Below are 27,901 nucleotides of genomic sequence, written 5' to 3' on the forward strand. Positions count from 1 at the left end.
GTGTTTCCAACTAGGTTTTATTTTAGTTCCAATATTATCAGCAATGATACAGGAGTAACTCAGGCAAGTTTGTCACCTTAAGTACATCAGACAAGAAACTCACTGTGTCGAGCAGGTCTCACACTCCAGCAAAGGAACATAAACACAAAGTTAGCAGCATTAAATTAAAGTGCTTTTTGCCACACTTCTGCCGGAGTCTTGTCCTCAGTGGGGAACATTTCATTCTACTTACTGTGTAAGAAACTCAAAATTCTGTTTATTGCCCAGGGGCTACATTCAAAAAAATTCATGTTTAGTTTTTAAGTAATTTCTTTTCCCCCCGAAAAAGCACAAAATTCACTGGATTGTGTGACCCTGATTTTTCCTGACACTGAAGTGACCACCACCTGGGCCTGACAAAAAGCTCCCAGCGTCCCCCTGCCGTGCGGCGGTCTCGGCAGAGTCCAGCACGTGTCCCACACAGCAGGTGCGTTCAAGGGCTGAGACAAGCGGGCACCTGGAGAGGATGCCACCTGCGTGGCCACCGGCGGAGAGCAGAGGCCACCAACCCATTTCCCGGAAGCTGGCGGGCGGGGGGATTCAAGAGGACGAGCCCCACCTCTTTCTGGGAGAGAGGACCTGCTGGTTTCTAGGAAGTTCTCTGACCTGAACTGCAAAGGCTGCTTGCCCCAGTTAACACCGTGGAGACAGGAACCTGCCCCCACTCCAACCAGTAACAATCCCAAACTCAACAGGAAACATTTCTCAAAGTCAACACGAGGCCAGATGGGGGTCAGTGAGAGCTCTGGGGGGCGGGGAGGCGGGGAGGGCTGGGGGATGGCGGCTGGCTCTCCCACGCTGTCCCCCACCAGCTGCAGCCGCAGAGGCACAGGAGGCTCAGCCCAGAGGACTGGTGGCCAAGGGCGGCAGGGGCGAGGCCTCCCTGTTCCCCATGGACTCCACATTCCACCCCCCACCCCCCCACAACCCCCCCCCCCCCCGTCCTGGGCGAGCCCCACCCCCCCCTCCCTCTACCATCCTTCCTTCTGCTACATCCTTGAACGTCCTTGAACCAAACCATCTCTGACCAACAACAAAACCAGACGACACGGGCTAAGGAGCGAGACCGGAACAAGGGATGCGGTGAGAGAGGGAAGCCGAGCCCCGTGCGCGCTACCAGCGGCAGCTCTCTCCACGCGGCCCCACCCTGCAGCCAGTCACCTCTGCACCTCTGCGTCACCGGCCCCACCGCACGAGGCTGCCTCAGGCTGCCTCGGCCTACAACCCCCATGGCCCCACCCCCAGGACGTGTCTGCAATGTTCTGCCGACAGAGCGAAGCGTGCAAGCGAAAGGGCCAGGCTGACACACAGGCAACAGCCCTCCTGCGATGGACTCAGCCTTTCTGGAACTTATTCCTATGCAACCTGGGAAGAACTCAACCCCCGCAAGGCGGCCTTGCTCTGCGTGTGCTGGGGTGTGCGGCAGGCAGGGGTGCTGGGGTTGGCGGTAGTGTCGGCCGGAGGAGGGGGCCTGCGTGACAGCAAACAGGCATTCTGCGGTGCGGGCAGTTCCCAGACCCCGTCAAGCACTCGCGGGAGTCTCCACCAGCGCACCTGACAAAGCAGACACTCGACTCCCTGTACCATGCTGTCCACAGTCATCGTTACAAGTCTCCTCTAGGGGCACAAGCCAGGTCTTCCTGCAACAGCAGGCGAAGGGGGAAAACCTAGCAATTAAGGGCTCAAAACGGTATGAGACGGGGGGTGCTCTCGTTCTCGGGGCAGCGGCAACGGGCGGGAACCGCGCAAGGGCTGCTGGGAGCCCACAGCGCTGGCGGCGCCACCCTCTCCACGCGGCTCCGGCTCTCGGCTGCCCACTATCTGCTGGGCTGCAGGTACTGGTGCGTGAACATGTTGAGCTCGCTGTCCAGCCAACCAGCTTTGTTCCTGCAGAGAAACGGGTGTTTTATGGCACTCAGAGCCGATCACAGGTGACAGTGTCACAGGCCAAGGGCTATTCTAAGCTCCCGTGACGTGGAGCCTCAATCGCTCCCACTGCACAGATGAGGAAGAGGCCAGAGACGTTACATAACTTCCTACAGCCACACTGTAGCACTGGAGCCAAAAGTCGAGCTCTTCGGACCCTCAAGCCTCACGCTCGGGTCACCTGACCACAGTCAAGTCCCTGAACTGTCTGGAACTAGATTTTCCTGCCTCTTGGAGAGGGGTTGCGTTGCTGGATCTGCAGCCCTTACGGCTTCACCCCATCCCTGTTGGTGACAGCAGCAGAGGCAGCCCCCACCACACACACACACCCTGTGAGTCGTTCCGCGTGTCCCTAGGAAAGGACTGACCCAGCTGGTGGGCGGGGAGGGCACATCCACACAGCGAGGGAGGGAAAGTCCACTATGTGCCAAGGGGTTGGCACTGACGTCAGGGGCGGGGGCAGGAAGCACAGGGTCCCCGTGTACTGATGTTATCTGGGGCTGAGCAGGCCGAGGACCTTTGCACACCACTTTTAAGTTCAGCTCTGTGGCTATCATGAAATCTTGCTCCATTTTATAGATGAAAACAAGGGGACCTAAGAAAGCTCTGCAGTCTGCCCGAACATGAGCACCTGGGCCAGAACCCAGGCCTCCTGCTCCTGAGATTGATCCTCTCCAGGAAAGCACTGACTATCAGCAGGGACCCCCCCCCGCCCGCCGGGGGATGTGGGTGCCAACACATGCCCTGCCCATCACCAGGGACCTTACGCAGCTCTCCTGTGGGTAAAAATGCTAGCATGCCCCTGGCCCTGGGCTCCCACGGAATTGGGAGCCCAGGGTTCCGAGTACACAGGAGACAATGAAAGACAATCAATGTGCAGAGTGTCACAGAGTGCTGGAGCCACACACACCTATTCCTGGCCTGACCATCTCCTATGGGACCCCAAACAAGTTACTTAACTTCTGGAGGCCCCAGTTTTCCCTTTTAGAAAAAGGAAAGGGGTCACACGAGCCCTTGAGGTTGAGTGGCACAGCACCCCTCAAGTGCCAGACACATGCCACTAAGGAGAAGGTGCCTGTGACCTGGAACCCGATGGTACCACACCACCTGGCTCCTCCACAGCTGCCACACGGCCCTGCTGCAAGCATCTGGAGGGCAGCGACTCGACATCCTGCTGCACCTCCAGCGCTGGCGCCGTATCCGGCACCCAGCAGTGTGCCACCTGACATAATGAGGTTCACATCCACACCCAAGACAGACAAGCAGCGGAGCACCCACCGTGCCCAGCGGCACACCAGAGGCCCCCGACCTCCCAGGACGGCCTCACCTGAGCAGTTTTGCTTTGCTCTGGAGTGAATCGAGAACCTCAATTTTCTTGTTCATGGCAGCAATTTCCTGCTCCAGGTTCTCCCGGGTGACGTCGACTTGCTGGCACAGATGAGCAAAGGTCCCAGACAGTTCCCTGAGGGAGAGGGAGTCGGGATCAACTGGTCCACGAGGCTATTTTGCAGAACACGGCACTGGCTAAACCCGAGCGAGCACAGGGCAGCAGCCAGCCCACGTGTCAGCCGCTGGCAGCTCGGCCCCACACCATCCCAGTTCCGCAGAAACTTCCCTACCCCTGCCAAGACTGTGCAGGTCACAACCACCACACGCACAGCATCAGCACCGTCAGGACAGCCAGGAGCACCCTGGCTTGGGCACAACAGTCCAGGATTCAGATCCCAGCTCTGCTGTGCATCACCCAGTGGAGGGGGAAAGAGACTACTCTTCCAGGTGCAATTTCTCTGTTTGGAAAAAGGAGACGCCAATGCAAACAGCATCTATTTCCAAGGGTTCACAGAGAAAATGGAAAATTGGGGGCAAGGTGCCTAAAAAGGGCTGACCACACAGCGATGTAAGGCAGGCAAGCCAGCACTCCCCTGTAGCAGCCAGGCCAGGCAATCCAGCCCCAGCTGCCCAGAGCTGTGCCAGGAAGGCAGGGCCGTGGCTCAGCAGCTCGCAGCAATACCTATAAACCAAGCCCTTCAAGATCACCTTTAATAAATGCCACAAGTAACGTCCCTGCTCTTCCCGTAGCCTCCTTCCTTCCTACCTGGTCCCAACCCAGGACATAAGGTGACCCCGGACAGACCCCTCTCCCCGTCCCTGGTCCCAGAGCCGACACTGCACAGCTCAAGGCCAGGGGCAGATGATATTCGGGACCTGAAGGTTTCCAGGCCAGGTACACAGGAAAGCTAGAGGGAAATCCTGAACCGCAGAAGCCGGCACTAGTGCCTGGGCACTGGGGGGGCCACTCACTGCTGGACTTGGTGACTGCAGTTGGAGCCAGTGTAGCTGATGATGAGCTGTAGCTTCTCGCTGGCATACTCAACAAACTGGCGCTTGAAGGCCCTCTCCTTGGCCTTGGTGGTCCAGGTGAGACGCTCGTAGACATACAGGAGGCCATAGAGCCCAAAGGAGAGGGCAATGAGCCGCCAGCCCACCGCCTTCCACACCTGCAGAGGCACAGGGATGAGCTGACACAGACTCTCTGCCGTCCTCCTGCCCATCCCCTCAGCCTGCCGCAGCCAGGACCTTCCCAAGAGCCCTAGTTCAGAAACAAGGGTAACTCAGTGCTGGCCACATGACATGACTTGTGCAAAGGTGGGGGGTAGGGAAGTGGTGTTAGGACCAGAAGCATGGACCCACTCAGAATTCTTAAAGACGAATGCAGGCATGCTGTAAAGTGACATTCCGTCCCGACGACACTGACAAGCATTCTGCATTTCGTTGCTCAGTGGGTGGCTTCTGTTGGCCTGGCCTATGATGCTTTGGTTCAAGGCAGTGCGGTTACAGTCAAAGAGCAGTGGATGTGAAGCCAAAAATCACGGCTTCAGTGCTGCCTGTCTAATCCTGGTTGACACCTGGGCAAGTTTTTAACAACCAATCTTCCCAAAAGACGCACAATGCTCTTCACCCAACTCTCACGGTTGTTTGGGTAAAACAGGGTATTTAAAAGGGTCACATGACCAACAGGGACCCACATCTCAGCTACCAACCCTCTGCTAGGTCACTGCCCATGAACAAAGCAGCACAGCATGCACCAGCTACAGAGAGGAGGGCAAGGGGCCCCAGATCTGTCCCACTGCAGCCTTCCAAACGGAGTACAATTCCTGGCAGTTTTCTTACCGCCACACCTTCCACCAATGTGTAGCTCTAAAGACCATGGCAGAAAGAGCAAGGCCATGTTGTCAGGAAAACGCAACGTGTTATTACCTACTCTGGCCTTTGTGTGTCTTGGGGTCAGGACTGGGGAGCACCCCAGTTATCAAGAAGGCAGCCTGCGATCTCATGCCTTGGAGTGGAAAGGGAAGGGCAAGAAAACCAGGAGACAGGCAAGGGTTCAAGGCCCAGCCTGGGCTCTTTGTCCTAAACCCTTTTAAGTTCTGCTCTTGGCGTCCCCTCCAAAGAGAAGTCCTGGGCACACCCATCTCTCTAGTACCCCGGTCTGTCCATTTCTCAAGTCTCTTCCCCGCCTGTTGTGTGGTGCAGGCCCTGCTGGGGACAAACACGGCTTGAGATCACAGTTCCAATCCTAACTCTATGCAAGCCAACGAGGTTGTCCCCCTCTGGGACTGGTGCTGTCTAATCGTCACATTAGTGGACTGAGACCAAAAGAAGTCAACAGATACACACTAAAGCTTAGTCTACGGCTCTATACAGCTATCTGTGAGACCACAGTGAAAAGTCACTGGTGGACGTGAAAATGCTCCGCGCCCACTGTGACGCACTGAGCCAAAGCAGGAGCCCCCGCCTGCCTGCCCGCCTGCCCGCCTGCCCACAGCCTTCTCAGGTGGGCCTGTCACTGACCACGCCTCCGACAACGAGAATGCCCATGGAGGTCCTAGACGTCAGGGATGCCAGGCCGGTGACCATGGAAACCATGAGCTCTTCTTGGGTGAGGGAGCCCTGCGGCAGCGGGGGCATGCTGGGGTTGGCTGGCGTCAGAGGGATGGGGCGCTGCACCTGAAGAGACATGACAGGAGGGCTAAGAACACTCGGTGAGTCTTAGGGCCAGGTGTCCGGGAACAGGGACACAGCGCGGCTCTTCAATTCCCAAAAGGCAATAAAAATAAGCCCTGTGTGCAGCAAGGAAGAATTTAGGCTTCATGACAGAGGTGCCAGCCCCAAGGGAGCACTGGCCAGCCCCCAAAGTGTAGGACGTGCACCAGGAGCAGAACGCACAGTAATTCAGTGCTGTGGACACGAGTGGTTTAAGATCTAAATTGAGAAACATGGTATGTAGATAAACCTAAAACTTCCACATCTAATACTTACATACTTAATAAGTTTAGCTAATGTTTTAAATTTCATAAATATCAGTGCTTAGGGTAAAACTCAACTGATTTGTGGCAAAATTTGGTAGCACAGGTGCCATGGCTGTTATGGCAGGAAACCCCTTTCAGAGCGATCCCTGTGGGCACGTCGGGGTGCCTCAGTCAGCTAAGTGTCTGCCTTCAGCACAGGTCATGACCCTGGGGTCCTGGGATCGAGCCCCCTTTGGGCTCCCTGCTCAGTGAGGAGCCTGCTTCTCCCTCCCCACACCCCCCACTTGTGCTATCATATAAATAAAATCTAAAACAAAAACAAAAAACCAGTCCCGGTTTCTGGAGGCAGGGTGCAGACGGGCCTCCAGCAATGCCCAGGGTGAGGGCCACTGCTTGCCTGGTCATTGTAGCCCATCAAGGCCCGGCGGCTGTTCTTGGGACCCAGGAACCTATTCACCAGCATGGTCCACCCGAGAGAAAAATGGAACTCGATGTCCTCCTGAAAGTCAGCACACAGCTTGTCACAGTTCAGGTCGTAGCTGAGGGAGAAGCACTGCCGAGGGACCAGCATGTCTATCTGACTGCGCACGGATGCAGGAAGGAGGGGTTTCAAACCATCTGTCAGGAAGGGAGATGAGGAGAAGCCACGTCAGCTCGGCCCTGGGCCACACCGGTGCCCGGCCTCGGAACAGAGGCCGTGCCAGCCACCGCCCAGGGTGCTGACGGTGTGCGAAGAGTGGGCTTGCGGGGCTGCAAGTGGCCCTCCCCAGGGCCCTCCACACCTGCTGACACTTAGGCCCCGTGTGAACTGAAAGCCTGGCCACACCTCAGCCTGTGACAGTCCCATAAGGTAACCCCGGACGGCTCCCTGTGGGGACTGAAAGCACAACACATCCCAAGAACCCGAGCGTATTGAACTAACTCGTTGTCAAAGGTGACAGACAAGGAAAGGGAATCATTTCTGAGGACTGGACCCCAAAGCGGGCCTCGGGGCATCCCAAAGGCCCCGGCCGCCAGCCCCCAGGCACTGACCTATCATGTCCTGCTGCATGGCTTGCAGGGAGCTGCTGATGGCTGTGGAGCAGCGGTCGGACATATTCCGGCCCAGTCCCTCCTCTATATGGCGGTGCAGTTCCTGAATCCGGAAGGGAGAGGTTAAGAGAAGCAACCCCACCTCGGGAGTCCCTTCTGAGGAGCCAAGGGACAAGGAAACCCAAGGCTGTCAGCCCGCCCCCCGCAGATGACCTCAGAGTGCTGAGGGAAGCCCGGGTCCTGCCGCCCTGGCTGAGGGGCCCTGAATCACTGTCCTGCGCGGTGATTCCACCCAGTGGACAAAAGGGACAGAGGCAAGCCCAGAACACCAGCTGCCCGACGACTCACGTTCTTGTAGACCTTGAGGACCACTGGGGAGGGGTGGAAGTCCATCTGGTAGTCGTCCACCAGCACGGACAGGCGCCTGATCTCTTCCGCCATCGCAGTGGACACCTGCGGGACAGCAAAGCGCACCGTTCAGGCTGGAGGGCGACGTGGATCCGTCCTGCGGCACCAGGAGAGCCTGAGCGATTCTCACCCACCGCACAAGTTTCCCTGAGAGCCGGCAGGCTCCTCGGCTCACTGACGGCAGGGCAGCTTCGCAGGGAAAAGGGATGTTACAGACGGGAGGCCCAGAGGACGAGGACTTGCCCTGGGTCACACAACGGACCAGGGAGCCCGTGGCGGTGGGGGACACTATGCGCCCGAGTCAGGGCCACAACTTCCTTCTGGAAGGCTGAGAGGCCCCAGGATGAGGACGCGTGTGCTCTTTCGCCTTCCCAGCACCCTGGACGCTACTTGGAGCCCAGCTCTCCCCGGAGCAGCAATCTTTACCTGCCTCTCCACCTCCTCCGTGATCTGCTTAATCCGCAGCTTGTAGTCCTGAGCCAGGAGTTCCAGCTGCTTGTCAATGAACCTCAGCCGCTCTTGCCGCTCTTCCCGCATTTCCAGGCAGTAAACTCTGAGAGGAAGCGCGTGGTTTCAAGAGCGGGTCCCCTCCCAGTCACGTGGAGGAGCGAGGGGACACCGGGAAGCCTGCGTGTGCCCCTGCTGTGGCCTCAGCAGTTTCACACTCATGCCCAGAGATGCGCTCTCGCCCTTCCCAGGTGCCAGCCACTTACTCGGAGGTCCTCCCAACTCCCTCCAACTCGGGAGACGTGGGGGCAGGGTGGGGCGGGTGCTTTCAGGGGGCTTACAACAAGTTCTGCTTGTTAACATAGGAAAACAGAAAGCTCAGCCCCACTAGTCATCGGGGAAATGAAATTAAAAAAGAGGTACTACTCTACACAGGCACAAGCCTGACAAAGTCACCGAGTCTGAAGTGCTGGCGAGGCTCGGGGAAAGCAGAGTCCCAGTACACGCTGCTGGCGGGACTGGGAACACACGCAGAGAACAACAAAGGAAAACGTAAAACTGAAAATGCGCACACCCTGAGATGAACAGTTCCACCTCCGGGAGTTAATCCCAGACAGACTCTTACAAACGTGCACAAGCGGACACGTAAACTGGTGCCCACAGCAGCAGCAGGGTTTGCAATAGGAAAATAACAGAAACTAAAAAGCAATCCACGGGAGGGGTGCCTGGCTGGCCCAGTCAGTGGAGCATCCAATGCTTGATCTCTGGGTTGTGAGTTCAAGCCCCAGGGTGGGTCTGGAGATTAAATTTGAAAAAAACTTAAAATGAGGTATAGTCCCAAGGGAATACTCTATGCCAGTTCACAGTGATAAACTCCAACTCTGTGTAATCAGCAGGGAAGGAGGCAAAACCAATGCTGAGCAGAGAGAAACGCAAGGTGCACCGGCACGTCCAGGACAACAGGACGTCTGCGTGTTTAAAGCACATACAAGCAGCGTTACAGATTCTTCAGAGTTTATGTAAAAGCACTTTTTAAATGGATGAAGGCTACACACCAAATCCACGGTTGTGCTTGCCTCTGAGGAATGGGCAGGATGACGGTGGGGTAGGGGCTAAAGAATTGAAAGGTATTTAATGGTTTTTTTCTTAATTTAAAACAATATAAAGCAAACGTTGAAGGAAGCAAGATGTTTTCATGTTATTCTCTATTTTCCTAGATTTTAATTTCTACAAAAAAGGTTATTTTTATAAAATGAGTGCCCTGGGTGGGGCACCTGGGTTCACTTGGTTGAGCATCTATTGATTTCAGCTCAGGTCATGATCTCTGGGTCATGAGATCGAACTGTGCATTAGGCTCCACGCTCAGTGGGGAGTTTGCTTAAGGTTCTCTCTCTTCCTCTGCTCCTCCCTCTACCTCTTTGTCTCTCTAATATAAATAAATATATCAATTAAAAAAAAAGAAAAGAAAAAAGAAAAAAAAAAAGAAAGATCCTGGAGGAGACACCTGGCTGGCTCAGTTGGTGGAGCACGCAACTCTTACTCTCCGGGTTCTGAGTTTGAGCCCCACAATAGGTATAGAAATTACTTAAAATAAAATAAATAAAATCTTTTTTAAAAATTACAAATTTGTCCTGCTTTAAGCTCTGAGAAATGCCGTGGTGCTCAGTGTGGTGCCACGCTGAGGCCTCCACATGTGCCTGTGGGGCAGCGTTTCAGGGAACCACGAGGGACAGCCAGACACCTGAAGGCTGTCCTCACCAGACTCCTCCTCATGGATCCAACTAGGCCTGGTGGCAACCCAGGCACTCGGCTCTGCCGGCCCGTCCGCAGGCGGGGATGAGGCGATCACTTCCCAGCACTGCCCCCCGTGGGTACACCACCTTCGGTTCTTACCGCTGCTCCTGTGCTGCTATGTGCAGGGAATCCATGATGAGACGCACCGCTTCCGCAATCTGCTTGGCCCGGACTGTGTGCTGCTCGAATTTGGTCTTCACTGCCGACTGGGAGATGCACTCCTGGGACAGACAAGAGGTGCTGAGGGAGGCAGAGGCCACCAGGGTCCACCAGCCACGGCCCAAGCTCTGGCGTTCACCAACAGGGACACGGCTGGTGGGCACCGGGGAGGCACAGAATAACCAGATACCGGAATCAAAGGGCTCACCTCAAATCTCCTTTCAAAATTCTGAAACTCAAACATCCTCACTTGGAAGCCTTCTGCAAGAGCGCCCCCTAGGAGAATTGCACCACGTGAGTCCGGAGGTAACTGCTCAGCAGGGGCAAGGGATGAAATCCCCCAAAGCTAAGCAGACAGGACACAGGGCTTAAAACAGTGGCCGAGAAGCAAAGAGCTTCTTGCTCAAGGCTCTTCCTACTGCCTCACTCTCAGAACCAGCTTCTAGAAGCAGACTTAGCCTAAACACCAGGGGAAAGGAAGTCCGTTCGAGTGTCACCTCCTTCGGGCATGCCCTGGGCCTTCTGGATCCTGGCGTTGAGCACCTCCTTGGCAGACACAAAGAAGATGCGGTCTCCGGCCTGGCCTCGGTCCACCACACCCAGCTCGTCCACCAGGAAGCTGGTACAACGTTCCATGTGCTGCCGCCGCACCTGAGGCCCAAGCGGATGGCTGAGACCAGGTGGGGTGCCGGTGGCCCCTCCTGACGGAGCCCACAGCCCCCTGTGCCTTTCTTCTAAAGAACATGTAATATAATAGAGTCACGCCCACTATTCCAAATGTACACACACACGACCTCATCTCCCACCGTCAGTTCTCTAGCCACCACGCTCCCCAAAAGCCACATGACAGGGGCTCCGTGGGGTATAGGCTGCCACAACTATTTCATGCAAATAGAAGCAGAAATGCTTAAACATGCGGGGGGCGCCTGGGCGGCTCTGTCGGTTAAGCATCCGACTCTGGAGCTGGGCTCAGGTCATGATCTCAGGGTCCTGGGATCAAGCCCCACATTGGGCTCTACATTCAGTATGGAGCCTGCTTGGGATTCTCCTCACCCTCTGCCCCTCCCCACCACTTGTGCTCTAAAATTAAAAAAAAAAAAAAAAAAAAAAAAAATTTAAATTAAAAGGAAAAAGGCAGGCTTAAATATGCCCCAAACTGCCCCTTGTGAGAACCAGCACACGGTCTCACTGTGCTGCCCCAGGAGGAAAGAAACCCGCGAGCCAGGTTCCAGGAAAGGAACCTAACCTTGGGCTCCATCCTGCCAAGCCGAGTCCTCCCAGGGCCTCGAATATGAAATGAGTGGGCGCCACCACTGGAATATCCTTTCTAGCTCTGAAATCCCAGGGTTCTCCTGCCAGCTGCTTTCCTCAACGTTAGCCCATTTCTTCCTTTCAACAACTGTGTCACATCCACCTCTCAGGCGAGGAGCGTCCCAGTCACTGCTTGGCGTCAGCTGGCGGCTGTGCACTTCATCCCCCGTCACCAATCTATCACTCCCATCTCTTCCCTTTCCTTCCACACAGAACAAGTAAAGATTTATGAACGGTCAGGGAGGATCAAGTATTCTCCGCTCCTCCTCCTAGCTTCTTTCCTGGCTGTCTACCGAAGGCTGAGCCTGTTCTACTGCGATTCATTCTTTATGAACCGAAGTGAGCACAGGCCTCAGACAAGGGAGCTGCTTAAGTGCTGCGGACGCTTTTCAGACCCGGAAGGCAGCCGTCTGAAGAGTAGAGGAAGCCGGGGAGGGGAACGGGGGAAGTGGCGGGAGCGTTCTCAGAGCCCTCAGAGGACACCACAGGGACCCCAGGGAATGCAGGGGAAATCCCTGGTGGTGAACTCAGTCATAGGCTGGAAGAGGCCCTGGGCAGACACACGGGCGGCACTCCCCAGACTGGCGAATAAAGAGCCACCAACCTCTTCCATGTATTCAGGCTCCGAAGCAGATGCATCCCAGCGGTTGTTGAGGATGAAGATGTTTGGGCGGGACAGGCGCTCACTCACCTTGTGGAAGAATTGCTTCTCCTGATGGGGGAAAGATCTCAGTGTAGGAGGGGTTTTGGCGGCCAAGGCCCTGTGAGCCTCACGCCCCCCTTCCTGCTCAGCTGGGTTCTGGGGCACAGGAAGAGGAGGAGGAGCGGTTACCGTCTGCATCAGGGTGGACTCTGAGTTGGCCACCAGCACGAACACATCGGCGTCCAGGCAAAACTTGTCAATCCAGCTGTCCAGCTCCGTGGTGACATCGATACCAGGGCTAGGGGTGGTGGGCACACTGTCATCAGGCACACACACGGGGCCCTATTCTTGCTCTGCACAGGCCCAAGGGCAGCCAGGCAAAGGAGTACAAAGCCACAGATCTCAGGGCAACCCGGCCTGACTTTTACTGGAAAGATATTTACTTTTCATTTCATACCCTTCTGGATGGTTTGAAAATGTTTTGTTCCATCTCTATACCACTTTTAAATACAATGATTTGTGGAGATGCCTGGGTGGCTCAGTGGCTGAGCATCTGCCTTTGGCTCAGGTCGTGACCCTGGGGTCCTGGGACCGAGTCCCACATCGGGCTCCCTGAGGGGGACCTGCTTCTCCCTCTGCCTATGTCTCTGCTTCTCTCATGAATAAAGAATTAAAATCTTTAAGAAAAAAAAAAATAACCATTTGTAACTTTACCCTGGAGATACACAATTAAGATAAAATTTTACACGTGAGTCCCATAAGAACTATAGTGCTGTACTTCCCAGAGGAGTTTTAACCCGTCCCCAAAGTGTTCCTTCAAGAGACGCAGAATACCACACGGACCCCACCACCACCAGCTCCCACCTCTAACATGCGCACCAACATTGGGTTGAGGCTGAGACCCTGCTTAACTTTTGGGCGCCCCCCGCCCCCCACCCCCCTACCCCTTGACAGACCATCACTGGGACATCTCCAGCGCAGTGATGGCAATGGATACAGTAACCAGCCCCCAGGAGATCCAGGGGACAGGAGGACCTGGCTGCGCCAGTCTGAAAGGCAGTCTAAGCAATGACAGGCCCTGGGGACCCTGGCCCGGATGACACAGAAACAGAGACCTGGGGACTGCCCGTTTTGGACCCCAGGGAGGCTCTTTCCCTCTTACCTGTCCATGAGCACAAGGTCATCCTTCAGAAGCGGGCACTTGGAGTTGGGCCACATCACACTCACCAGGCTGCCAGCGTGCAGCTGCTCGTCCTGGTGAAGGGCATGGGCCAGCTGGTTCACAGTCTAATGGGGGAGGAGGGAAAGGAAGAGAGCTCAGGGCTGAGGAAGTCGCCAAGCAGGAGGCTGCCCATGCAGCTTGGCACGCACGGTACGGCGGCCCAACTGCAGCCTGACCTGCCACCCCTTCTTCCATTTCACACGGAAAAGCCAAGAGCTGGGAGCTGAAAGTCAGAAACCACTATTCTTCACTCCTCTCTCAAACTTCTTTCTTGGATGTTGTCCTAAAGCTGCAGTTATTTGGCACTGATGAGCTCTTTATGAACTGAAAGCAACATCTGGCCCCAAACAGGAAAGCAAATGGCTCTCAGAAAATAAACACGGACAGGCCGCTAGCTGTTGATTCAGAATCACAGAGCCAGAGTGAGAACCGCTGTCTAGCAACCGCTCCGGAAACGGGGCACAGGTGCTCTTCACGGCAGAGGAAGGGGCCAGCCCCCCTGCTTGGCATCACACAAGGCACTGGGGCCTCCTGACTCCTGGTGCTCAGGGTCTTCAAGCCTCCCTGAATCCCTGGCACCTCCTCGACAGCTCAGCTCCAACAGGGCTTCCCACCTCCCTCCATGGGGGGCACCGCTGTCTCCCAGGGGCTGCCGATGGCCGGGTCACAAGGGACGTCCTGGTTGGTCTAAGCTCCAAGGCCGCCAGCATGCCCAAAGCTGCGCACTCCAGCTGGTGGGGACCCCCACAGCACCCTCACCTTGACACTCCGCTTCTCCTCCGAGCCCTCTGTGAGGAGGAAGGCCTCATGACCATCTGTGCCTTCGACCCGCAGGAAGCAATTGGTGGTGTGGCCGATCCCGGAGGGCAGAACTTTGTCCCAGAGCATGGCATTGATCACAGTGCTCTTCCCGTTGCTCGTCCTGGAAGGGGATATGGGCCATCAGGGAAGCTCCGGCACTGCAGGCTCCCACAGCGAGACTGCCGGCCTCGAAGCCCAAAGTCTCGTTCTCTGCGGGGGCACCCGTACCCAGCCAGGCAGAGCGGCGGGTGGACAAATGCCTCTGGCCGGTGCCTGCGCTGTGCTGGTTCATCACGGCAGCCTCCCTGCTAGCGGCTCCCGCTGAGCAGCCCCAGCACGCAGACACCAAACCACTCCTGGAGTCCGCCGGCTGCTGTAAGCCCCTGGCATCACCGTGGACACGACCTGTGCACCTCTAAAGGGGAACCCCCTCGGCTTCTACTGGAAACCACGGGCTCATCCCCGGGGCGGTCTTCCTCAGTCTGAATGACCTGAGCTGAATTACCCCAACGTCCCTGGCTTTCCACCAAAGGCCTATTTTCCTATTTTCTTGCTTTTCTCTCATCATGTTCCTTCTCACACGTGAAGCCCCACACTTCAGTCCCCAGGGTAACTGTCACGACTGGGGAGATGACTGGAGCATTCTCGCCAGTCACACCCCTCTTCTACCTTCCGGTGAAGTGAGGGCCACATCTCTGAGACGAGGTTGTAGAAATGACAGCCCCGAGGAGTGGAGGACCACACCTGAGGTCAGGGCCACGTTGATCTTCATAACGAGCATGGTGACTTTTTAAAAAATTTTTATTTTACTTTCAAGATTTTATTTATTTATTCATGAGAGACATGGAGAGAGAGAAGCAGAGACACAGGCAGAGGGAGAAGCAGGCTCCCCGTGGGGAGCCCAATGTGGGACTCGATCCCAGGACCCTGGGATCACACCCTGAGCCCAAGGCAGATGCCTAACCACTGAGCCACGCAGGCATCCCTAGCATGGGGACCTTTAATAGAGGTTCCTAAGTGCATGTGACTGATTTACCAACCCTCCTTGCCTATCTATAAATCATACATTCCCTTTGTAGGAGAATAGAAAGCCCTGACACATCACAGAACAGGCATTAGACCTCCTGCATTACCCTTGAGCACTGAAAGCTGTAAACAGGCACCACTATATTAACACAGAATCAGAAAATGTTATAGGCCCCTACACCTTCTCACTGATGAATGACCCCTGTCCCTTTAAAACCCTCTTGGCGGGGATCCCTGGGTGGCGCAGCGGTTTGGCGCCTGCCTTTGGCCCAGGGCGCGATCCTGGAGACCCGGGATCGAATCCCACATCGGGCTCCCGGTGCATGGAGCCTACTTCTCCCTCTGACTGTGTCTCTGCCTCTCTCTCTCTCTCTCTGTGACTATCATAAATAAATAAAAATTAAAAAAAAAAATTTAAAACCCTCTTGGCTAGGGGCACCTGGGAGACTCAGTCGGTTAAGCATTGGACTCTTGGTTTTGGCTCAGGTCATGATCTCAGGGTCATGGAGCCTGCTTAATATTCTCTCTCTCTCTCTGCCCCATCCCTGCCCTCTCTCCCTGAAGAGTCATTAGGCAGAGTGCCTACTCCTCGGATAACGCCTGTGTGTATATAGCATCCAACCTGTCCCGGTGCCTTCTCCCTGTGTTAGATTTTAACTTTTTTGAAGGCACTATGATAAAATAATAAATGTATTTGTTTTTTATCACCCATTCCTGGCACTGAACTCTGAAAATCTTTAGAATTTCCTAAGTGACAGGAGTGTCTTTTGCCTTTCGTGGGAGCCCCTTTTGAGCACACCTGCGCCTATGCTGATGAGCAGATCGAGGGTGGCTCCCTACTCTCAAAATGGGTTGGTCACCAGAAAGACCAAATGAGAGCATTGGAACTTTCAGCCCCACACACCAACTTCAGGGAATGTGGGCTGTGGATTCAACTCCATAAAAAATCTTGAACAAAGTTTGATGAGCTTCAAGGTTGATGAAGGCATCCACATGCCTGGAGCATAGTACTTCTGGACCTCACCCTGTGTACCTCTTCATCAAGTTGTTCTTCTGTGTCCTTTACACCAAACCAGTAAATGTAAGTCAGTGCGTCCTCAGCTCTGTGAGTGGCTCTAGCAAATTAACCAAACTTGAGGAGTCACAGGGAGGTCCATTGTACCGCCAATGGGAGAGAAGCACAGGATTCCCAACAGCATCAGAAAGGAGGCCAGTCTTGTGGGACTGGGCCCTTAACCTATAAGATTTGATGCTCCCTCCAGGAAGACCGTGTCAGAGCCTAGTTCCAACTACAGGATACCCAGGGTCTGCTGAGAACTGCAGAACGGCTCAGGGGTGCAGGAAAATATCTACTAGATACTTTCTACTAGATACTAGATACCTACTAGTGCAGGTCTAGTATCTACTAGACCTCAAAGTGTAACGGTTGACTACAACTATAAAACTCTTGGAAAAAAAAACAGAGGAAAAGGGCAGCCAAGGGTGGCTCAGCAGTTTAGCGCCGCCTTCAGCCCAGGGTGTGATCCTGGAGACCCAGGATCGAGTCCCACGTCGGGCTCCCTGCATGGAGCCTGTTTCTCCCTCTGCCTGTGTCTCTACCCCTCTGTGTCTCTCATGAATAAATAAATAAAATCTTAAAAAAAAAAAAAAAACAGGAAAAGCCTCAGGACACTGAATTAAGCAAATTCTTGGATATGACACCATAAGTACAGGCAAAAGAGAATAAATGGAACTACATAAAAATGAAACACTTCTGTGCATCAAAGAACACAGGCAACAGAGTAAAAAGGCAACCCTAGGAACAGAAGAAAATATTTACAAACCACATGCCTGGTAAGAGGTTAATATCCCAAAGTGCCCCCTCTCTGTCCAGCCAGGAAGAAGTTGTGAGGGCTTCACAGACTCACCGGCCAAAAAAAGCCACTTTCATGTGCCGCCTGGCCAATACCTCACTGATGCCCCTCACTTTGGACAGGTAGCCTTTGACGTCCAGAACCTGTTCTTCTGTCGTAACCGGGTCCAGTTCCGCATTCCTGTAGGTGTCTGGGGGTTGAGATTGAAAATGAGTTACCGCAGTCAAGGCAGTTCCACAATCACAAGCCTGCAGGCCTCAGAGACCAGCACTCCCTGCCATTGCCTGCCAAAGGCTGGATCCCTACTGTGGGGCTGCAGCCTAGCAGTTCCGAACAAGGCCTGGAAGCAAGACTGCCTGGGTGCCAGTGCAAGGGAAATACTGCTTCTCCCCTCCTCCCAGCTTTGCGACCTCAGGCAAATGAACCTTTTGGCGTTTTAGTCTCCTGACTCTTTTTTTTTTTTTTTTTTTTTTTTTTTTTTTTAATTTTTATTTATTTATGATAGTCACAGAGAGAGAGAGAGAGGCAGAGACACAGGCAGAGGGAGAAGCAGGCTCCATGCACCGGGAGCCCGACGTGGGATTCGATCCCGGGTCTCCAGGATCGTGCCCCGGGCCAAAGGCAGGCGCCAAACCGCTGCGCCACCCAGGGATCCCTAGTCTCCTGACTCTTAAAGGCAACAGGAGTGTCTTCCTCCTACCACTGTTGCAAAGATTAAATGAACAAAATACAGAAAGTAAACACTTGAATGTTAACTGCCAATCACTTGTATGTATTTCACTTAACGAACACAGTTTCACTACCTACCAGGCACTGTTCTCATTACCTTCCAAACACGGTCTCACTCACTCCTTGTCATTTCTCGGTCACACACTTTTTTAAATGGCAGAACCAGGACTGGGAGCCCATGCACCTTCGCAAGACCCTTCCTGAACCACCCTGTTTACAGCTCCAGCCAGGCCTCTCACCAGCCCCATCTCACATGGCACCTCACCATGTCCCCACCCTCGCCATGTTGCCTCCCCATTACTCCGGGCTTTGCTCAGTGCACCCCAACCCCTCCCTGCACAGATCCACTACCTTGAGGTGCTCTGGCTTATTCTCACTTAGCCTCGAGCCTAGCATGGACTGCACAGCCCCTGTAAGCCCTCCCTGGCTCTCCCCAGCCTGAGTCAGGTTCCTTGTTTGTGCTCCCAAAGCACGCTGTACTTCTTCCACCTTCTGCTTACCTCACCATGATGTAACTGTCAAGCTCACCTGCATCCTCTCCCGTGTGGTCCCAGCACTTAGCAGATGCACAATACTGGCTAAACTAACAGGTACTGGGATCACTTCACTGCTTTTTCCCAGTGGCCTTGATAGGCAGATGGACAACAGATGATGGGAACAACTGAGCAAGATCCTGCCCCATCCCATCTAGTACTCACACCAGGAAGGCTGGCCCACATACACGGGTGTCTGGCCCTTTGGAACACACTCACTGCTCAACGGCCTGAGTGTTTATGCCCCTGCCGTGGAATGGGTCATGATGGTGCAGCCCTCATGACTGACACTAGTGTTGGTATCAGAGACCCAGACAGCTTGCTAACTCCTGCCATGTGGTTACCAAGGACGGTACAGAGGAAAGACAGCAGTCCGGGAAGGTAGCCCTCGCTGGACGCCGAATCTGCTGGTGTCCTAACTTTGGACTTCCTGGCCTCCAGCACTGTGACAAGTAAATTTCTGTTGTTGATAAGCTACCTCCTATGTGATATTTCTGTCACGGCAGCCCAGGCAGATTAGGTTAGCTGTGAACCACTGGGCTGACAAGGGGCACTCAGGGACCACCCAGTGAGTCTCCTCCACATGATGCCATGAAAGGAAGTGACCAAAGCAACAAGGCCTCCCAGGTCCACTGGTCACCTCAGCCTCAGACCATCACCATTCCTCCCACCTAAGGGCACAGGGGCGAGGCCTCTGGAATGTACCCGAAAGGAAGCTGGGTTCTTAAGCATGTGGTCACACCTAAAAGAAACAGCCAGTACACTGACTAGTCTTTAGAGTCCAGTACCAAGGCAGTCACTAGGCCCTCCCCTGGCCAGGGCAGTCCTAAACACATCTCAGGAGCACTCCAGCTCTTTCCCTCCACCCCACCAACAAGAGAGGCCTCATATTCAATCAAACACCCACTCCTGATGCCAGCACAGAAACACCCTCATTAAGCACGTGCTCATCCACAGCACCACCTCAGGAAGTGGCTCAGAGCAGCACCAGCGGTCAGCTTGGGCTCTGGGAGGAGTGGCCTGATCTCCCCCATCTCTCCATGCAGTGCCAGGCACACCTGAGCTGCTCCAAATAAATGGCTAATGAACTGGAATAATTTCAACTACCAATCTTGTAACTTTAAAAATCAGATTTTTGAATTAGGAAACACGTAGGGAACGACTTCTCTTGCATCAAGCACAACGCTAGGCAGGACATAGAGTGTCCATTCTCAGTCTTTGTTTGCTCAGGCCGCTGTAATGAAATGCCACAGACTGGGTGGTTCATACACAACAGAAATGTACTGTTTCCAGTTCTGGTGGCTGGAAGTCTCAGATCAGGGCGCTAGCCTACTGGGGTGAGGGCTCTCTCCCAGGTCACAGACTTCCCGCTGTACCTTCATGTGACGGAAGGCAGCTAGAGCACTCTGCGGGGTCTCATTTACAAGGGCACTAACCTCACTCATGAGCGCCCCCAACCATGACCTAATCACCTCCCAGAGGCCCCACCTCCTAACCCCATCCCATTAGGTCTTAGAATTCCAACATGTGAATTTGGGGGGCTACACTCAGACCATTGGCCTGGAAGTACCCCCTTTCTGCTGTAAGGGAGCCTTAAGAAGCGGCCCGTCATGTGAACCAACCAACCAGAAGCCAAGACTCTCTAGGAGAAAGTGGAGGGTGAAGTGTGTCCCCAGGGCATTTCCACCCAACCTGGAGAGTTGTGTAGACTAGAACTTAGAAAGCCCCGGTCTCGCCTGAGCGCCTCCTTCACAAACAGGGAAACCAAGGGCAAATGAGACTCAGCTACCAGGTCTTTGCTGACAATCGCAGACACAGGAGCCAATGTGTGCCTTCTAGACAGGGAGCTTGAGAAAGCCAGGGGCTGGTGTTGGCAATCGACTGACTGGGGCGCCGGGACCCCGCCCTCCTCTGCTGATAGAGCAGGAACTAGAGGCTGCACTCAAATTAGTAACTAGTGGAAAAGGTGCCAGTGACGCAAGTTTCCGATGCATGATCCCACTGACTATAAATACCAGAGAAAGAACACCCTGGTCAGGGACAACCAATGCCCACACAGGGCCTGGTATGCATGGTGGCCAGAACCAGGCCAGAGAAAACACCTGGGTTCAAGAGTCAGAGACACCCAGTAAAGCTCTGCTGTGTCACCTGCTGGTACTGAGCAAGTCTCAAAACCCCTGCCTGTTTGTCCTCTACGTGGGGTAAGAGTCACCTACCCCTCACGATTCAATGGCACAGAATTCCTGAATGACGGGTCCCTTGTTTTTCTGGCCCCATCTCCCTGGAGCCCAATCCTACCCAATTCCAAGAGCAGAACAATCCTGAAGGTGACAACCTATCTGGGCAGGAGCTCCCCAACAGCCAGGCTCTACCTCCCCACCCCCAAATCCTCCCACCTAAATCTGGAAATTGAGAGATGAGTGCGCCTGGCCAAGCAGGCTGCCTGTCTCACCTTCAAGGAAGGTGGCGCTCTCCTGGATGTAGGCCCCAAGTTGCTCAAAAATGCCATTTATCTTCTTCTTGGCAGTGACGAAGTGCTTGAGTGGGGAAGCATTCACCTCAGCCATGTGTCTCTTGTCCTTCTTGACTGTGACGATGGAGTTGCACCGGGGGAAAAGCAGGGACATCGCGCTGCAAAAGAAGACAGTGTGAGGGAAGCCAGGGACGCCCAGCGTGGACGTTCTGCTAGGGCCGCGGCAAGGTGCAGTGGGAGGTCTGGGGCCAGCTCTGGGGACCACCAAGAGCACGGGCCCTCCAGGACTAGACCTGGGTCAGCAAGATGAGAGTAGGATGCGACCGCTGAGGACCTGTGGGCAGTTTCCCTGTCACAGGGTACAGGCACTCGGCTGGAGCCAGGGCCCTGCATTGAGGCCTTGGGCTGGCTGATCCTCACCTACTGACCAGGGGCAGGCCCTGCCCGCACCCCCTCAGAGGGCCAGGCAGAAATCAGGAAGGGACACACGGAGAGCCCACCTCTCAGCCTTAGGCAGAAAAGCGTGACTAAAATCTCACTTCTTTCCTACACATCACGCACCTGAGAGAAAGCACTCAATACCGAAAACAGTGAGAGCAAAGTGACACTCAAGGTCCATGACCCCCAACACACTCCCCTGGCCAGTGTGCTGTCCAGGCCACGATGGCCCTAATTCCTAACAGTCTTTTGTTTTCATTTTTAATGGTGGTCGGGAGTGGACAAGGACGGGTGATGCTCAAGTGACAGAGGTCTACTTCTGCTGTTTACTTAAAAACAGGTTATTAGTCTCTTTCATTATAAACGTGTGCCCTCTAGAAAATGTAGAAACCAAAGGAAAAATCCATAACCCCACCACCATTCTAGGACAACCACTAAGAACACCTGCTTCTCAGCAGTCTGTTTCTGGGGAGGTAGCTCTCTTGCTCTCAATCACACACACATCTTTAGGGCTCATATTTTTCAAATAGCAGTGATATGTTAGGGGCTGTGAAGCTTAATTCCAAAGTTCTAGAGATCTTTGGTCAAACTCCAGAGAGGCAAACAGACCAGAGAAGGTGGCTGGTAATCTCTGCTCCTGCAAGTGCCTGCTCCTGCAGAACCCTCAGATCCTGGATGTCAAAGGGCAAAGGCTCCTCCAAGGATGGGGGCAGTGTGCACAGCTGCGTGTGCCTGGTCCTATGGTTCCACACCCAGTAAATTCTTGTGGTCCACTCCCTCCCCAGCCGCCCCCGTCACAGCACGTTAGCTGTCAGAGCCAGCACTCAGCACTCACTGCACCTGGGATGAGGAGGCTCACGAGTGAACACACACAAGAAATCTCCCAAGGGTGCCAAAGGTCACTGAACAAGCCCCTGAGAAGCAGAAAGAACATCTAGAGAAAGTGCAAAACAACTGAAAACTGGCTCTCAGGATTTAATCATCCCAGAGGGCAGCCCCAGTGGCACAGCGGTTTAGCACCACCTTCGGCCCAGGGTGTGATCCTGGAGACCCAGGATCAAGTCCCACGTCGGGCTCCCTGCATGGACCCTGCTTCTCCCTCTGCCTGTGTCTCTGCCTCTCTCTCTCTCTCTGCCTCTCATGAATAAATAAAATCTTAAAAAAAATCATCCCACAGAGTGGACAGACCCACAGGGAAATAACCACATTTCACCTAAACCTACAAATTACTTCCTTAATGCTTTCTAGGGAGACAGGAGAGACAAGTAACTGTATGTCCATTTCTACCTTCCTCCTCAGTAAAACTTACAACTGATTTTCTTAGGGAGGAGGTCATGTGTCACGGACTTCTGAGGTCACGTGAAAGAAGAAGAATTGGGAAGAAACACCACTGGCTCCTCCAAAGCTGAAGAGTGCACTGAAATCAGGCTTCACGTGGCCCCGCAGGTGAGACTCTCAAAGAAACAGGGGATGAGTGCAAAAAGAGGAAAGCATCAAAAGGAAAAGAAAAGGGGTACAGGATAGGGTGTGATACAGCTGTAGAGGAGACTGTGGAATCAGACAGAGCTAGGATCAAATTGTCCTCTTTCTGGGCCGCATAAACTTGGGCAGGTTATTTAACCTCAGAGCCTGGAATACTTCATGTGCATGACAAGTGTGACACCACGCAGACTGAGGAGACACAGTACCTAGTTACAGGTAGTTTCACATGTTATAAAGCAACAAGAAAAACTCCACTAGCAAGATCACATGACTCTCCCCTCAAATACTTCGCCTTTGGGGAAGGGCAGAGACATCACCACCAACACACCCAGGGCTCCCCCACCACTGCCATAGGGAATCCAGTAAACAGGTCTGCTCAGGGCTGAGGATCTGCAGAGCCCAGCCCGAGAAGCGACCTGCTGGCAGGCAGAAAGTTCCCTGAGATCAGGGATCTAGAAGCATGTGTTTTCAAGTTCTGGGTCATTGCTGCCAAGCCCAAAGGATATGGAACTAAAAACGTTAGTGTTTAGTAAGTGTAAGATTAGAAGGCACGCACATTGGTCAAAGCGTCGTGGGTCAAGGTTACAGGATCTGCTCGGAGTCACACCAGTCCAGAAGCTAACCTGCTCTCACCACTCCCCGGCCTGCAGCAACGTGCCCCGGCCCTCCCTCATGGATCCACCTCCAACCCATCCAAACAGTCTGATTTCTCTGGCTTGGTTAACTCCCAAGCTGAGGTTCTGTGTTTGTGTTGCTGCTTCTGGCCTGGAATCCTCTTTTTTCACCCATTTGGCATTCCTATTGTCCTTCTAGACCCAACTCTAGTGTCACGCTCTCTGTGAAGCCTTCCCTGACATCTCCAAGAAGGACATGCAACCTTACCAGACTTTTGGGTTTTTTAATCACACTGTCTCCTCATCTACCCAATGAGTTACCAGAAAGTCTGACAGAGTTGTAACCTACTTCCATTTCCACTTTCTTCCTCCACAACTGAGAGAGACATGGGTGAGTTAGTGAATGCCCCTTACTGGGAGTGCCTTCTTACCCTTCCATCCCTGGAATACACAAATCTACTTTTTTCTCAAAGAGCAGCTTTTGGTGAATCATCTGTTTCTTAGTGTCTGGAGCTCAGGGAATCAAGAGAGTTGAACTTTTCATATTCCAAATCTGATCCTTCAAAGAGCAAGCTGGACATACACACATGCAGATGGACCAAAGCTGCAGAATACGCACACACAAGCCAAGACAGGGCCCCCACTATCTTGGGGCTTTGCCTGCTGGCTTCCTACCCTTACAGAGTGGTAGGAAGCAGCTGGGTTCCTGTTCCTCCTCTGGGAAGCCCTGATGGGCCTTACTTTAGGGCAGGGCTCACCACAGGCATGTGGTGGCCAGTCCCCTGGGGCCAGCTGTGTCAGAGTAGCTCTACTATCAGCTATACATTATGTGGCATGCTTCAAGCTGTTGTGGTAGCCACAAAATACTCTTCAAGTCATGGTTTCTGATAGTTTACAGAAACATTTCCCATAGTATGGTCCACAAAAATGTAGTACACCCAATGCTCCAGATAAAAATTTATAGACTTGCTAGTTTTTCCATAGTAGAAAAAACTTATGAAACACTATATACCATGGTCGGCCTCCATCAGAGCACATGACCAAAGCAAAGACTTTGGAAAGGAAGTCCTGTTATAAAGACACTAGCTTAACTGTATTTAATGCAACATTTCACAAATGTATCCAAAGGAACTTTTCTTCTATGTAACAGTTTTTTAAATCCTGAGGAACATACTTTGGGGAAAGCCTCATTCATCCTGGTACTTTTCCTCTCCTGCCCCAAGAAAGTGTTAGGGGCATGGTATTAACAGATGTTAACCTAAGACCAGAACCAAACCCATTTCTCAACTGAAAAAAAGCTTGACCTCGACCTAGGCTATTAGTTGAGGAGTATTAGGCGTCTTGCACGTGGGAATAGCAGTAACAAAATTCACTGCATGGTGTGTTTGGATCCCAAGCATAGTCCCTGAATCCATACCACCTCCTTACCCAGATTTATGCACAGCAACTCCTAGCAGGGAAAATAAAATAGGTCCACGGATCGTCTGCTGGCACAACTGGAGCAGAGGAGAAGCTGAGAAATTGAAACAAAAGAGTATACAGGGTAAAGGGAGCAGAGCAGACTCCCAGCAGAGCTGTGATAAGGAGCCAGTCTCTGCTGGGCAGAGAGGGGGAGGGAGGAGCCAGCATAGTAGAGAACAAGGGAGATAGAGACTAACTTCAAGGAGCCCAAAGATTCCAGCCACGTTTTGAACTGTCAATCTTTAAACAGGCTCTCTCCACTACCAGTGAAATCCTCCAGGAAGTAGAAAGGACATACAGTTTTTTTTTTTCAACACAGATTGGAAAACTCCAGCTCTGTGCAAAGATGACCCCATCCAAGATATGTGCCACTGGGTGGCCAGCAGAGCACACCCCTTTCCATTCAACCCAGATCCAGGGTGCCAGATGTCACAGCCACCACTTACTTTTTGGATAGTGAGAGACCTTCACAGGTTGGGCATCATGGGCATGCTGGAGTCAAAAATGACGATAAGAATCTGAGTTCTCCTCTGTCCGGTCTCTCAGGTTGAGGTTGACTACTGATTGTGTTGACTCCACCAATTCTGACTTACTGGAAAGGAAAAGGAGCATGTCAACAAGGAGCACGTTTGAAAAAGCGCACAAAACATGTTTAATCACGTTGGAAGCCAAACAAACTCATCCCCGAGGGAAGCTTAGTCATTGGCTGCACTAGGATAGGATGCGAAGGAAGTGCCCTGGAGAAAAACACAACACACAGGTGGGGACAATCCTGCGTATGCACACACATGTGGTCAGCCGTGTGCTGATGGGAAGCAGGAGGTCTGGGTAAAGGCAGGTCGAGAGAGGAGAGGAGAGGAGAGGAGAGGAGGTAGTGCAGGGGGACAAAGACTGGGCTTAAGGATTGTGAAACTGAGGCCGTGGGGGCGGGGGGTGGGGAGGAAGAAAAGTAGAACTTATTGAAAGACTATGTGTGGGGCAGCCCAGGTGGCTCAGCGGTTTAGCCCCGCCTTTGGCTCAAGTCATGACCCTGGGGTCCTGGGATCCAGTCCCATGTCGGGCTCCCTGCATGGAGCCTGCTTCTCCCTCTGCCTGTGTCTCTGCCTCTCTGTGTTTTAAGTAAATAAATAGAGAGATAGACACATATAAAATAAGATATAGGGCAGCCCTGGTGGCGCAGCGGTTTAGCGCCGCCTACAGCCTAGGGCGTGATCCTGGAGACCCTGGATCGAGTCCCACGTCAGGCTCTCTGCATGGAGCCTGCTTCTCCCTCTGCCTGTGTCTCTGCCTCTCTCTCTCTCTGTGTCTCTATGAATAAATAAATATTCTTTAAAAAAATAAAAAATAAAAAAAAAATAAAAAAATAAAATAAGATATAAATAACTAAATAAAAAATAAAATATAAATAAATAAAAATAATGAATAAAAATATAAAATAAATATAAACAAAAATCTAAAGAAATAAATATAAATAACAAAATAAATATAAACAAATAAAAATGAATAAATAAAATAAATATAAGTAAAATAAATAAATAAAAATATAAATAAATAAAATAATGATTCCCTGGGTGGCGCAGCAGTTTAGCACCTGCCTTTGGCCCAGGGCGCGATCCTGGAGACCCTGGATTGAATCCCACGTCGGGCTCCTGGTGCATGGAGCCTGCTTCTCCCTCTGCCTATGTCTCTGCCTCTCTCTCTATCATAAATAAATAAAAAAATAAATAAATAAATAAAATATAAATAAATATAAATAATAAATAATAAACATAAATAAAATAAATACAAATAAAACAAATAAAAATCTAAATAAAATAAATACAAATAAAACAAAAATCTAAATAAGTAAAAATAAATAAAATATAAATAAAAATGAAAAAATAGAGATAAAATAAAAATCTAAATATATAAAAATAAATAAAAATAATAAAACGAATATAAATAAATAAAAATAATGAATAAATAAAACAAATAAAAATAATAAATAAAATAAATGTGAATAAATAAAATATGAATAAATAAAATATGAATAAATAAAATATAAATAAATAAAATATAAATAAATAAAATATAAATAAATAAAATATAAATAAAATATAAATAAATAAAATATAAATAAATAATATAAATAAATAAAATATAAATAAATAAAATATAAATAAATAAAAATAAAATAAATATAAATAAAAATGAATAAAATAAAATAAATAAAAATCTAAATAAAATCTAGATGAATAAGTAAATATAAATAAATAAAAACAATAAAATCTTTAAATTAAAAAAAATACATATGAAAGACTATGTGTGCTAGAGGCTACGAAATAGCACTTCATTTTCAATTCCTTAATTTTCAATTCCTTGGGGCAAACAGAAGCTTAGAACCCTTAAAAAAGAAAGAAAGAAAGAAAGAAACGCAAGAGCCCGCTAATTCGGCGGCCGAGCGCGGAACCGAGACCAGCCTCCCTTTGCAAAGCAGGTTTCGGACTCGGTGGAGCCGCCCCCCTCCGCCCTCGCGGGTCGGGAGGGCGATCAGCGGAGGCTCTTCGGGGAGGAGGCGAGAGAAGTGGCAGGCGGAGGGCGACACAGGGTCGGTCCGAGGTCGCCCCGGAGCCCGGTTAGGGACGCGCCCACGGCACCTGCCCTGCAGGGGCTTTACCTTCAGCGGAGGCGTGAGGCGAGGCCGCCCCCGCCCGGGGCGAGCGCGGGCCCCGCGAGCTGAGGGAACGACGCTGGCGAACGCCGCTCAGGAGGCTGGAGGCGAGACGGCGACGCGGCCAAGGATGCGAGGGCGGGGCGCCCAGGGCCCTCCGGGGACCCCCCCCGCGGCGAGGCCGCCCGCCTGCCCGGCTCCCGACCCCCCGGCCTTCCAGCGTCCCCGCCGCGCCGCTCACGACTCGCCGGGCCGGGCCTGGCGCGTCCCCACCCGCGCGGCGCGCTCGCCCTCTCACCTTCACCTTCCCGGCCTCGCGGCGGCCATCATGCCCCCGACGTCATCAGACGGCGCCGCCCGGAGAGAGGCGGGGGGAGGCGGAGGAGGGAGGACGCGCGCGTCACCAGCGCCGCAGCCTCGCCGCGCTGCCCCCGGTCAGTCGTGCGCGGGGGCGGGGGCGGGAGCGGGAGCGGGAGCGGGGCGGGCTCCGAGCTCAGCCCGCCGGACCTCGCCACGCCTCGCGGGTCAGGGGGTCTGCAGCTCCCGCGCC

At 52.7% G+C, this 27,901-nt stretch overlaps 1 protein-coding gene across 14 annotated transcripts; it reads right to left on the reverse strand.

Annotated features, from left to right (window-relative positions):
* On the reverse strand, positions 1-27,898 carry MFN2 (mitofusin 2). Of its 14 annotated transcripts, none has more exons than XM_072828352.1 (20): positions 27,650-27,898; positions 25,148-25,285; positions 24,669-24,753; positions 20,686-20,864; positions 17,026-17,161; positions 14,051-14,213; positions 13,232-13,356; positions 12,259-12,367; positions 12,031-12,138; positions 10,613-10,766; positions 10,324-10,391; positions 10,056-10,177; positions 8,142-8,268; positions 7,656-7,760; positions 7,308-7,410; positions 6,673-6,893; positions 5,818-5,973; positions 4,267-4,463; positions 3,293-3,427; positions 1-1,926 (listed from the first exon to the last, which is right to left on the reverse strand). In XM_072828352.1, exons 4-20 carry the CDS (start codon positions 20,858-20,860, stop codon positions 1,857-1,859), a joined length of 2,274 nt encoding a protein of 757 aa, XP_072684453.1. In that variant the 5' UTR covers positions 20,861-20,864; positions 24,669-24,753; positions 25,148-25,285; positions 27,650-27,898; the 3' UTR covers positions 1-1,856. The 14 variants fall into 14 exon arrangements, with proteins under 14 accessions (XP_072684453.1, XP_072684448.1, XP_072684443.1 ...); XM_072828347.1 differs by having other exon boundaries at positions 25,148-25,289; positions 27,650-27,789; XM_072828342.1 differs by having other exon boundaries at positions 25,148-25,293; positions 27,650-27,785.
* Positions 27,899-27,901: the final 3 nt, after the last annotated feature.

This window comes from Canis lupus, chromosome 5 (assembly GCF_048164855.1).
Source record: "Canis lupus baileyi chromosome 5, mCanLup2.hap1, whole genome shotgun sequence".
Classification (NCBI taxonomy): Eukaryota; Metazoa; Chordata; class Mammalia; order Carnivora; family Canidae; genus Canis; species Canis lupus.